This window comes from Gambusia affinis, linkage group LG11 (assembly GCF_019740435.1).
Source record: "Gambusia affinis linkage group LG11, SWU_Gaff_1.0, whole genome shotgun sequence".
Taxonomy (NCBI): Eukaryota; Metazoa; Chordata; class Actinopteri; order Cyprinodontiformes; family Poeciliidae; genus Gambusia; species Gambusia affinis.
The window spans coordinates 21,818,432-21,830,917 of NC_057878.1; the positions used below are offsets into that span (position 1 = coordinate 21,818,432).

At 38.7% G+C, this 12,486-nt stretch overlaps 1 protein-coding gene across 1 annotated transcript; it reads right to left on the reverse strand.

The window, feature by feature from the left end:
• Positions 1-854: 854 nt before the first annotated feature.
• On the reverse strand, positions 855-2,824 carry LOC122839569 (C-X-C chemokine receptor type 4-like). The gene is made up of 2 exons (XM_044131277.1): positions 2,690-2,824; positions 855-2,474 (listed from the first exon to the last, which is right to left on the reverse strand). Exons 1-2 carry the CDS (start codon positions 2,696-2,698, stop codon positions 1,350-1,352), a joined length of 1,134 nt encoding a protein of 377 aa, XP_043987212.1. The 5' UTR covers positions 2,699-2,824; the 3' UTR covers positions 855-1,349.
• Positions 2,825-12,486: the final 9,662 nt, after the last annotated feature.

Genomic DNA, 12,486 nt, shown 5'->3' on the forward strand with positions numbered 1-12,486 from the left:
AAAAGCTCCTCTTGTTTTAAACTGGTTCACTGCACCAAAACAGGCATTAACACTTTGACTTAATGGAATCACTTCACACTGTTTTCCTCTCCACGTAAAGATATGGAAATGTATCTCCATGGGAGTTCAGAGTGAATGCCAGGGCTTTGGTATTATACAAAGGGCATTTGATGGCTTCATTCTCCTTGACATCAATTGTCGTCCGCTTCCTTTGGTCTCCCAACTTGAACATCAGTCTTTGTCACTAGCTCAGCGCTGATTACATTTATAACATATATCTTAGTTAAAAGAGATTAATGTGGATAAATGTCCAAAAACAAGCCATTTCAAGGTCAAATGTTGCCATTATCTTGTTGCAGCAAATTCATGCAAATGATATATCACAAAACCCCTCATGAGAGACAATGCCTGTCTATTTGCATCTACTGAATACATTTATTTCAGTTTTTGTGATCCATTTAATGGTTAAGCTGACCCGATGACCCTTTTGATGAGTTGAATGAGAATATTGCTTGTTTACAAGCCAAACATAAAGAAGGCAGTATATCTTGCAAACTGGAAAAGAAAGAAAATAAGTCAGAAGGAAAACTTAACATGCTAATTGCTTTGTTTAGGAGCCATATGGATGCTAATTCCAAGAGATTTCTTTTGCTTTTGTGTCACTGTCTGGTTAAGATGTAAAATGCACAGATGTTCCTGCAATTACAGGGTCTGTCTGTGCAGCCCCTCTGCATTTCAGGCCAGTTCAGGTGGTGACATTTGTTAGGAGACTTTCTACCCCCCACACCACTACTCACTCACAAACTCCCCAAAGGGGAAGGTTGGTAAAACCCCCTCATCAAACAACAGTCACGGAAAGTACAAGACACTTTTATTTTTACAGTAAAAAACAAGTACAAAAACAACTTTCTTAAATCAAGCATAAGCCCAGTGTAAACGACAGCAATAAATTATAGCTTTCACTTATTCACGCAACGTACGTGCGACAAACACACACAAAAAAATGCTACAAACAGAACTATGTACAAGGTTTGCAAAAGCAGCTACCAGTGGAGGAAAACAATAAGATCCACAGAGGAGCATCACAGTCTGTGAGGATAATACAGATAATGGATCTTGAATGTAGATAAGTACTGACACAATCCTACTTCAGAATATGAACAATTGGGAAACAAAGGTAACAAAAAACACACACAACTGCAGTTTTCAACTGCAAACAATCAAGTATACAAAAAACTATTCTTTTTTTACATGTGTACAAAATGTAGTAAGTTCTTTAAAATAAAGCTTTTTTCTTTGTAGTCTCTCCTGAGAGTGTAAAGTCAAGAACTCCCAACAATAACTGCCAGTTAACTCGATAAAACGCTGGAAGACTCGGATTCTGTGGACACAGAAGAAATCTGCCCGCGCTTTTTGGCCATGAGTGTCACTTTCTGGCTTGATTTGCTGCTATTTGTGAGCGTGCTCCTGGCGGTTTTGTTGAACTTCACCCCCAGGAAGGCATAGAGGATGGGGTTAAGGCAGCAGTGGAAGTAGGCCAATGCTTCGGTGATGGAGATCCACGTCTCCACCGCCTGCTGCAGCTCACAAGAAGTGTGCACAACGTCCAGCATTACAAGCGTGTCCAAAAAGATGCCGGTGCAGTAGGGCAGCCAGCATCCAAAGAAGCAAAGGATGAGGATCACTGTGGTCTTCAGAGCTTTCCTCTTCAGCACCTGGCCCTTGGAGCCTTGGGAGAGCTTGGAGATAATGATGCAGTAGCAGATGAGGATGACCAGACCGGGCAGGACGAAGCCCACCAGGATGTGCTGGAAGCGAAAAACCACAGTCCAAATCAGACTGCTTTCTTTAGGGTAGATGCGCTGACAGACAGTTCTGGAATCGGCACTCTCCATGCTGTTCTCCGCAAACCAGTAGTTGGAGGAGTTTACATCCTGGACTCGGGCAAACACCAGGTCAGGCACAGTCAGGATGGCAGCCGGAAGCCACACTGCCACATAGATCACTTTGTTGGCCAGCAGCTTCCTTTTGGCCTGGCTGTTGGTGGCATGGACAATCGCCAAGTACCTGTCCAAGCTGATGAAGGCCAGGATCAGGACGCTGCTGTACAGGTTCAGCGTGTAGATCACGTGCACCGAAACGCAGAGGAAGCCTCCAAAGTACCACGTCTTGGCTGCATCCACGGCCCAGAAGGGCAGCGTGAGGACAAACAGGAGGTCAGCCACAGAGAGGTGGACCCGGTACTTGTCTGTCATCGTTTTGATCTTCTTCTGGTAGCCCATGACAGCAATGACCAGTCCATTGCCGACAATTCCAAGGATGAATATTATTCCAAAAACCGTTGGGAGGAAGATCTTGATGAAGTTGCTGCTGAGTAATTGACCACATGGCTCCGGGATGTTTAGATCAAACTCTTCAAACTCCTCGGAGATGTTGTAGGTGTTGTTATCAGAATACTCAAATGAATAGTCGTCCTAAAAGGAAAATAAAAATGTTTTTCAGTTTTAAAAAATAAAATTGTTTACAAACTCGGTTTCTAACCACAACATCCATCTTAATTTAACTGTTCTTAAGAATAAAAGAGAAAAAAGATTAAAAGAGCTGTAAATCACGTTTATAATGAACTCTAATTAATATAGCAAATAGGGAAACAACCTTTCCGTCAGTTAAGAAAACCAACAAGACTCACCTCTTCCATGTTTAGCTTTCGTCGAGCATGAAAAGTTTTGGCAGCAGGGAACGTGTGTTTGCACGTTTAGCGAGGTGATTAGATGTGGCGATCTGTAAGCGGACCTACCCCATTAAGTAGGCACAGTCAGCCGGCCCCCAACTCCGCCTCCCCGATGAGGAAGAGGAGGATGGGGAGGCGGGGCTGTGCTGCACACCGGGTCTCCAAAAACAGCTTCACTATAAAACCCGAAAACACTCCGCATGTGGTAAAGGCGGAACATGTGAGACTTCTCTGTCTGCGGAAAAAGACGTTAAAGCATTAAAATAACGGCCCCAGACAGGGGCGTTGCTGGACACAAAAAGCACAAGACCTAAAATATTAAAATAAGGAAATCAATGAAAGATTTAATTAAAACAACAAATCTAAATTATTAATATTAGAATGTTAACTTATCCTATAATTGATGTTTTTTGCTTTTATGTTAAGTTATTTGCAATTGTGGGAAAGGCTGATGAGGGGAAATTTGTCAGCAGAAAGTAACTTACACCCTCCAGAAGGAGGACAGGCCACAAAATCAAAGAGCTTTCCTCCCAGCAGTTGGGACCAGTACTGCTCCCAACAAACCAGATACTTTATTTGAATTCCCACTGTTCCTTGCACAAATCTCCATAGTTTTGTACAGAACATATTTCTACATGAACATATAAATTTAGGATTTTCTTTTACTATTTATGTACACCTGCAAAGTTTTTCACTGTATGTTTATCACAACTGTATTATTGTATTTTATTCTATTGTATAGCTGTAAAGGATGGTTACTAAAGAGACTAGCTCTTCACAGTGTTGTATTCAAGAATATTGAGAATTGACTGGAAGGGAAAAGTAGGGCAGAAAGGTGCATGAGGTAACTTAGACAGATTTCATTAGCAGCTTAAGTCACTGCTTCACTGGATGCAACTGCATTTCTTTTGGTATGCCACTTTTTTTTTTAGAAAGGGATAACATTAAGAGCATTTTACTCCGGTTGAGGAGAAAAATAAACCACACTGTCGTACAGTAAATTTATTATTTTCTTTATAATTCAAAGTTTGAAAGTCGGAAGGAAGAGTGAAGAGGTTCACAATCCAAGTTGCTTGAGGTCCTGTGTGAAGTTTCCAGAGTAGATGATTTCTTGTGTCATCCTTTGTTTTTGTGCTCTGTGTTTAATCAAATCCAGGTCAAAACCAAATCAGTAAATGTTGGGAAACTTTATGCTTCTCTCTGCTGACCAGCATCATTGCAGATTTTATATTTCCAACAGAACTTAGCATCTACCCACACAGTCAAAATTACCAATCCCTGCTCCTTTTTCCATGGTGTCACTGTAACTGATTCACCAAACTGGTCTCACCTGAGCTACATACAGATTACTGAAAACAGGAAGCTCACCGACAATAAACACAACACTGCATATTAATTAAAAGCCGCAAGTTTAAGTTTAACACCTTAGCAGAGCATTTAATCACTTGGGAAACATTTGAAACATACATAGTATTTGGCTTTGTCTCATGATTATTAAACCAAATATTGATTTTTGAACTCTTCCTGAGTTAAAACATTAGTATTGTTGTTTCTAAATTAATACAATCTTGTTTTATTTGAGGACTGAAAGTAAAGCACTGCATCTTTTTGTTATTTTGACCACTTCTCATTTTCTGCAAAGAAATACACAATTTGTGCTTGGAATTTCAGAGAAATGTTGTCAGTAGTTCATATAATAAAAGAGCAATGTTCATTTTACTCAGACATATACCTGTAATAATTAAAATCAGAGAAACTGATCATTTAAGTAGTCTCTTCATTTTTTCCAGAGCTGTATACTTTATGGGAATCAAACAGATATTCATGTTTTAGCCCAATATTTGACCAGATAAAGCAAACTGCTCAGGTTTTTTTAATTTTTTTTGTTAATACAGTCAAGCACAAAGCACACATGCGATCACTTTACCACAACTACAAGTCAAACCTTGTAAAAATTTTGTATAGTTTTTAAAGAATCCTAAAGTCATAAAAAAAAAAGAGCTGAAGAGAAACGGTGGAGGCCGTCAACAAAGCCCCTTTTTGGAAAGTTTTATGCAAATCACAGCAATTTAAAGATTACAAATGCTTCTCAGGCCTCATCTCTGCAGGCTCAAACATGCATTACCTCTGCCTGAAGTGAAGGCTTATGTTACAATTTTTGGGGTCCTTTCCAAATATACATTCCCTCTCTACAAGCCACTTCATAGCCATGTCTGATGACAGTTTTCATCACAGGAGGATTTCACGTTCTGTCACTTCTCAACTGCTGTTATGTCTGAGTCCACAGTGGATGTGAAAAGTGCCACACACCCAGTGACGTGTGAGTTTCTTTCAAAAACGGCTTTGGGGACTTGGTGTGCTGAGCATTCATGCTCTACGGGGTTCAGTTAGGGTAGTGGTGGCACGGCGAGGCCACACGAAACTCCCCGCCCTCCTCTCTTTGACACACAGAGGCTGACGGTTGTTTGAAACTGAATATCCTACTTGAGTCTTTGATATATGAGAGCAATGACAGATCCAGCGACCTGATCTGCACCATTGATTTCTCTGATGCGTCCCACTTGATAGATTCCAAATATCTACTCGCATCTGCTTTAGGTAGGGGATTAGATTTAAGAGACAGATCACAATTGTTTCATATTGGACAGAGCAGCACTGAAAACATTTGTCACAGATAAATGGTTTGTGGGAGGTTTATCTGTGAAAACTGACTCTATTAAAGGTGCAGTGGATCTTGAAAAATACACTGCAGCTCTTTACTGTTTTTGAGTGTGAAATCCACAGATACAAATGGGGAAGTTCTAGGGGGAAAAGGCTGTTATTATTACTGATTAAAAAAAAAATCCAGCTATCAAATGAAACTCTGACTTGTTTTCCTTGGAAGAGCTGGACATTACTGATTGTGTTAACACGTTTCCTCAAACATTAAAGACTCCAGTTCACTATGACCTATGTCATATTTCTTCATCATATGACTTGGAATCATTTGGCTGACAACCCTTTCTGTTTCCCCTGATACTGTGTCTAAAATCCCCCAAAACTTCAGAGATGTTTTTTACTTTCTGTTTGAATGTGGTTTGCAGGGTTTGAATCGCACCTCGGTAAATACCAAAGTTTTTCAAGCTGTAACACCTAGATAGGTCATGTTTACGTGTAGTGTACTCTGTGCTATTTGACTGAAAAGAGAACAGAGATGAATTACGACATTCCTGTTGTGTTTACCACTAACTTTGAGTGGAGGCTTTTTGTACACGTCCCACCCTCCAACGTTTAGCGCCACCTACAGGTCTGGGGTAGTAAAAAAAAAAAAAATCACTTTGGGTCATTGGAGGCAACTAGTTTCAGAAAAAAGATGCTTCAGTTTAGAGCCATGTTAATTAGCAAATGCCAGTAGTTTTTCAGTCTGGAATCCAAAACACTGTTAAGTTGTACTTCATGTCATTCCCAAATAGGGTTTTGAAGTCAAAAACTCTGTTGTTAGTGCTTATTTTCTCTACGATAGTTAATTTGTTCAGTTTAATCTTGCAAAAAATTGATGCCAACACTTCCTGAGTACTACTAAAGTCGCCCAAAATACTAACAGTGGTTCTTGTGTTGACAGTTTGAGAGCCAATTGATTGCTGTAAAAAGAACAGACAATTCATAAATGACAGAAAATGAGAAGATCTGCATGTATTTGAAGTGGAAGTAAACAATTATAACTTTCTAATATAAGAATGTGCAGCAATTTAGACAGACATATAATAACATAATGTAGATATAAAGGGATGAATTCAGTAGCTGGATTAATCTTGAGCATGTCGTCCTTCAGATCTGCCTGCAGCTGCACTCCTGTGGAGAAGAAACTCTGTCAAAGAAAGGTTTCTGTATGGGTATGAAGCTCTTATCAGCTCTATTCAGAGGCAGGCAGTTGCTACATTATCTGACTGCAAGCAGAACACTGGCATTTCATCAAAAATACATGCAGTGTTACACTAATGACACTGTCCAAATTGCTTTCATTACTGAAGGATTTGTTTTCTGATGCTATTTGAAATGAGAGAAATGCCAAAAAACCTGGAAGATTTTGTAAACTGTCAAAACTCTTCAAAAGACAGGGTCTTGATTTTCTTTATTTCAGTTGTAGGGTGAAAAATGGCTTAGTGACAGATGTTTATGTTTGTTTCTTTTCTCATCTCAAGTTACTTTTAATATTCAATTTTTTCTTCACATCTAAGTGTAATTTAACATATAAAGACCAAATATGTCATTTTTACACTGGCATAGCTCTAAAAACTGTCTTTTGCAAATTTTTTATCACCTCTTAGTTTGATATGCACACATCACTTGGTTGCATTACAACAAATTTCACGCTTCTAGATGTAAAAGGTATTTATTTTGGCTCCAGGAGGATACCTACAGCCCCCCTAGTCAGCATCAGAAGTCAGATTGCGATCGGCCTGGAATACAAAAGATCAGCAACCTACTTAGAATACAGATCGGGAAAAGTGTGAATGACCGCAAAGGGTTCTTTCTAGTGAAGAATGGCTATTGAAACGAGGCAGCAGAATGCCGGTGAGATAAAGAGAAGAATGGGCAGAGCTGCTCAGCCAACAACACTACTTCTCTGGTTCCAACTCATCCCTGCAAGTCTGCACGGGATCATTTTTCATAATGATAGCTTGGCTCAAATATCACTTTATGATGTTTTTAAAAATCAGAAAACAGGGAATAACATCCAGGGTTTGTCAGTCAGGCTGATTTTGGGCGTTGGCCACAAAAGCACTAAAAGATTTGACTCAAAAACCTTTAATCTCATGTCTGGACTCTGAAAAGCATGTTTGCATTTTGGCTCAGTGCGTGCAAAGAAGAATTGCATATTCATCATAAACAGTAAGAGACGGGTTTTTTTATGTTTGTACTCAGGAACGTCTCTGTTTGTTGTTCCATCAGTATGGTTAACCTCATATTATTCTGTTAATATTCACACAGTCTGAGTCATGTTCAGAATCTGTTTTGGGTATAACATATACGTTGTAGCCTCCACAATCCTCTTAAGCTGATGTGTGAACGCTGCTGTTTCCCAATGACTTTAAATGATCTGAATGCATCCCGGCACCTCCATGCATACTTTGTTCATTATTCAATTGGAATGCTTATCTTCCTTATCTATTCATCAGACAATGTTCTGCCGCCTTGATGTTGTTTTTTCTGTCTGTGTGGCCGTTCTTTCAAGGCAGAAGGTTTGTTGTGGTGTGTTTGTGTGCACGTTTGGTGGCTCAAGGCCAATAACCAAGAACCATCCTTCACATGCTTGGTGCCTTTGTTTGGGTTTCGTCTTGTTCAAAGACACGATACATCAAGTCTCAGTGAGTTAGATAAAAAAAAGGACGCAGCTTTTATTTTTTTTTTTAGGAGACTATAAACTAATGCAGACGGTTGCTCTACCTCTGAGTGACTTTTAAGAGCTGTTACTTGCAAAGGATGTGGTTTGGTTTGCAAAAAGGAGATATTAATTACTATCAAAGTTGGAGGAAAAATGTGAAAAATGTAAAAGCATCCGGTATGCCAGTCATCTATTTTTGTGTTCGAAGAAAGTGTTTGGATTTGAACAATGGAGCCACTTTTAAGGACAAAACTAGCCTCTTATCTTTGGACTTCACCCATTCAAACTTCCTACTTTTCTGTGTTATTGGCCTATTTAAACACTTTGTTTCTTGACCCTTCCAGTCAAGTTCAGAGTACTTTGGTGAATTGAGTAAAGTGCAGGTTTGTGCATTCTTTCTTTTTAGATCATCCTGTGAGTTCAATGCCGTCTTCTCTCTCCTCACCCTAAATATTTATCAAAGGATTTAGATCTATTGTCTGACACGGCCATAGAAGAAAGTTTGTTTTACCTCTGGTGAAGCATTTCTGTGTTGTTCAGACCAAATTCTTTTCCTAACTCACTATTTTTTAAGAGAAAAAACCCCATTGCATCGCAGATCCTCTGTACTTAACAGTGTCCATGAGGTGTTTTGCTTTCCAGTAACTGCATCCAGAATGTTTTTACTTAACAGCACAATCTTAAACTCATCTGTCTAAAACACCAGTTTAAGTCCCAGTAGAGTTCCATTAAAAGCTCAACTCTTTTAAGTCTGTGATGGGACAAAATAGGTCTTTTCCTGATGTCCCTCCCAAACAACCCATTGGCATGTAAACATCCTTTAATGGTTGTAATGGAGACGTGGTGCTCCCCCAAGATGTCACTCTTTACCACACTTCCTTAACATTGAGGTTTGGAGATTTTTTTCTTTTACTATCAGTGGTTGTTTGTCACAGTTTCAGTTTGACTGTTTTTAATTATTGCTCTAACTATATGGACATATTTATGCCAAATTGGGATGATGGCAAGGAGGTTTTTCCAACCTCCAAGAGTTTGTGTTCATCAGCATAACATTTTTAATGAAATGTTATTGAGAAAAGATTAATATTTTTTAAAACTCATTTATTTTTATTGTCTTATGAGACTGTCCTGACTTGTTTATGGCATTGTTTCATGAAAAAATAAATAAGTTAAAGTCTGTGTGCAGGTAAACCTTAATTTAATGGCATGTGCTCATGTCTTTCTCATTTTGATGAATAGCTGATAGATTGTAGCTTTCTGTACATAATATGTACAGAAAGTTAAAGATTCATTATGAAAAGTTCCTAATATCAGTTCATTTTATTCTAAAGAAATTGTTAAATTGCAAATAGATATGCTACCAGTGAGTTTGCAAAAATAATTATTTGAGTTAAAACTAAGTTATAATTTCCTCTGCATAAAAGCACTTAAATTAAAGGCTTGTTTTTTCTATTTTTATTAAATTTTATATTGCCCTGCTGCAATAAGTTGCTCTTTGCCATTGACAGAGTGCTGTGATCACCACCATCTGAACAAAATTGTGAAAGTTTGGAGTAACCTCATCTGTGGATTTTACTGATGAAACCTTAAATATCTAATTCATTTTCAAATATTGATTTCACAAAACTCTCACGCTCAAGGTGATTTATCATTCCTGCTGGGTACTAACAAGCTTTACACACAATGTTGGTCTGGCATCATCAGTGGGGGACAAATGAAAGGCAGCTTTTTCTTTTTTTTTTACCACTGTGAACTTTTTCACGCTGATTAACCCGAATGCTTCCGCTGCCTGTCCTGACATGGAGTCCATGCAGACTGAGACACAAGGGCATGAACCTATATAAAAAACTGAAAAGGGTGACAATGGCCTCGAGCAGTTAGTGGAGAAATAGATCCCACGTGTGGCATAAATCCAAGACGAGTCACAAGACTGCTTGAGAAAGGCAGTCAGTTGTTGCAAAAGAAGGGTGTTTTCTATGAGCCCATGATAAATGCAATCGGAGTTGCTTTTCCTTTTCACCAAAGTCTCCATTTTGGTTTTTATCTTGCAACATTTTTTTTCTAACTCTGGCCGAATGACCTCCTGTGGATCAGGGAGTTAATTTGTGGCAGCTGAACAGTAATTACACAAAAACAATGCTAATTAGCCTCTTTGAATGCCTTAATTTGCATGACAGTTCATTTGTCAATTTATGAACCTGCTCTTTTACATTTAAATAAACAAAAAAATGTAACTGCCACTGCTTCAGTGCATCAAGATGCAAATGAAAAAGGTTAAATTATTTTTTGTAAAAGCTTTTTTGATTGAATTTTTGTAACTTGGAGAGAAACCTGTTGGGACAGGAGATTTAGTGAGTGTCTGTGGAGGGCCACCATCTGGCCTGTGTGTATGGTTCAAAGAACTCAGAGCAGAACAGGGGCACAGCTCAGCCCCGATTATCTGAGATAACGGGAACAATAGGCCAGATGAGAGCAGATAGGCTTTCCAGAGTCAAATGACCAAAGAAAAGGGGGAAACAATCTGCTGCCATCCTGACTTTCTTTTGACACAAACCTACCACTTCGATTGCAATTTTTACTTTTAGCTAATATTTATTCAAAATCATAAACAGGATTTTATTAAATTTTTTAGAACTGCTTTCCGTGCCATAAATAGTGATCCATGCAAATTTATTTAGCAACCTTCCAGGTTTATTTTTGTCTTGGTTGTGTTATACTTTATTTTTTGAACATTTAAAAATTCATAAAACTTCTAACATTTCTGACACATAAAAAATATCTGGCCTTTTTTGGTAATTGACTTCATTATGGAATAAGTTCACGAGGCAACCAGAAGCTTGACAACAATAAAGGAGCTGCAGCAATTTATGTTGAGAACTCGATGTTCTCTACCTGTAACAACAAGAATGTGCTACGGTTGGATTCAATCAAAATTTTCTCTAAATGGAATTAAGTATTTTGGCAAGATGGAATAAATTATGAACCATTTTGAATGCCAGTCAAACCTTCAAGTGTCTGCAGGAAAGCTGAAGATGTTTTTTGTTTGTTTTTTTTGCATTACAGTGAATCCAAGAGAGCATCCTAAATTAAACAAAAATAATGACTAAAGTGAAGTTCCACAGACAAAATGTGGGGTCACCTGCAGTGAGCAGTACATCTCAGAATCTACTGGATTTGGAAAATATCTGTAATGAATAAGATATACAACCATGTCAAAGTGTGGGATGCCATCAGAAGATTGGCATCGTTTTTGCCTTTATTTTAAGTAAAAAAAAAAAATAAATAAAAAGAACCTGAATTTTTAACAAGGGAGTGAACCCTTTGAAGAGATACTGGGTTTGACTCACCCATAAATAAGAGGTAAGTAATATAAATAAATATGTACAACCCAATCATCCACATTTACTTCACAAAAACTAGCTGTAATTGTTAAGGAACATTATCCGTTTACATAACATGTTGCAGTTTGCAGATAATAATTTAATAGTTTTACATGCTTTAAGAAAAAAACCTTGAGGGCAGGTTGTGATGTTCTGCACAAAGCTCATTATCTCCACTTTTCCAGACCAACCCAAGCTTTTGATGGTTGCGTCCTGAGGAGCCATAAACGTGTGTTCACAGGCGCTTCTGCTGCACAAATGGCCTGCATTTGGTATTCACGGTGTAAATGGATTGATAATAAAAGTCAGTTCACTTGGTTTCTTTTAAACTTACTGTTTAGAATTTTTTTTTGGCAAATAGGAGAAAACATAGCATAAATAAAGAAGTGTCAAATGATTCTTTTAAACAGTCTGCATTAACCCCTCGATGGCTGCGCGCATAAAAGCCTGTGGCAGTTTGCTGAATCATCGCACCACTCAACACAGCAAGACACATTTCATTTATTATTTAAACACAGTGATGGAAAGCTGGACGCACACATGTGACCATCTTTTTGTTGTGACATTAAGCTCTGGTCTGGAGCGAGTGTCCGGCGCCGGAGCAGAACAAAGCGCAGGCAGAGGAACATGCATCAGCCGGAGCCAGAGGGATGCTCCGCCGCCTCTGCTGTGCCTCCCTGACTGAAAGATGACACCGTCTCTACTGACTGCCTGCAGCCAAACCAAGAACAAATAGTTGTTTTATTTTCTCTTCCTGTGGTTTCTGGGACGTAGCAGTTGGTGGTACAACATGAAATTTTGTTTTTCTGCTTTCACTCACAGTTTATGAGTCAGACGGTTAGTCATAGTCTGCCGATCAGGCTGGAGCCTCTCGTGAATGTCAAACACTTGAGATTATGAGCCAACTTTTTGCTTTACCTGGAGCCTGCACAGGTACACTCATTGTTTTGTTGAGTGGGTTCTTGTCTGTGCATTCCAGATGAAAACAAAAGAAGCTCTTAGACAGTAGT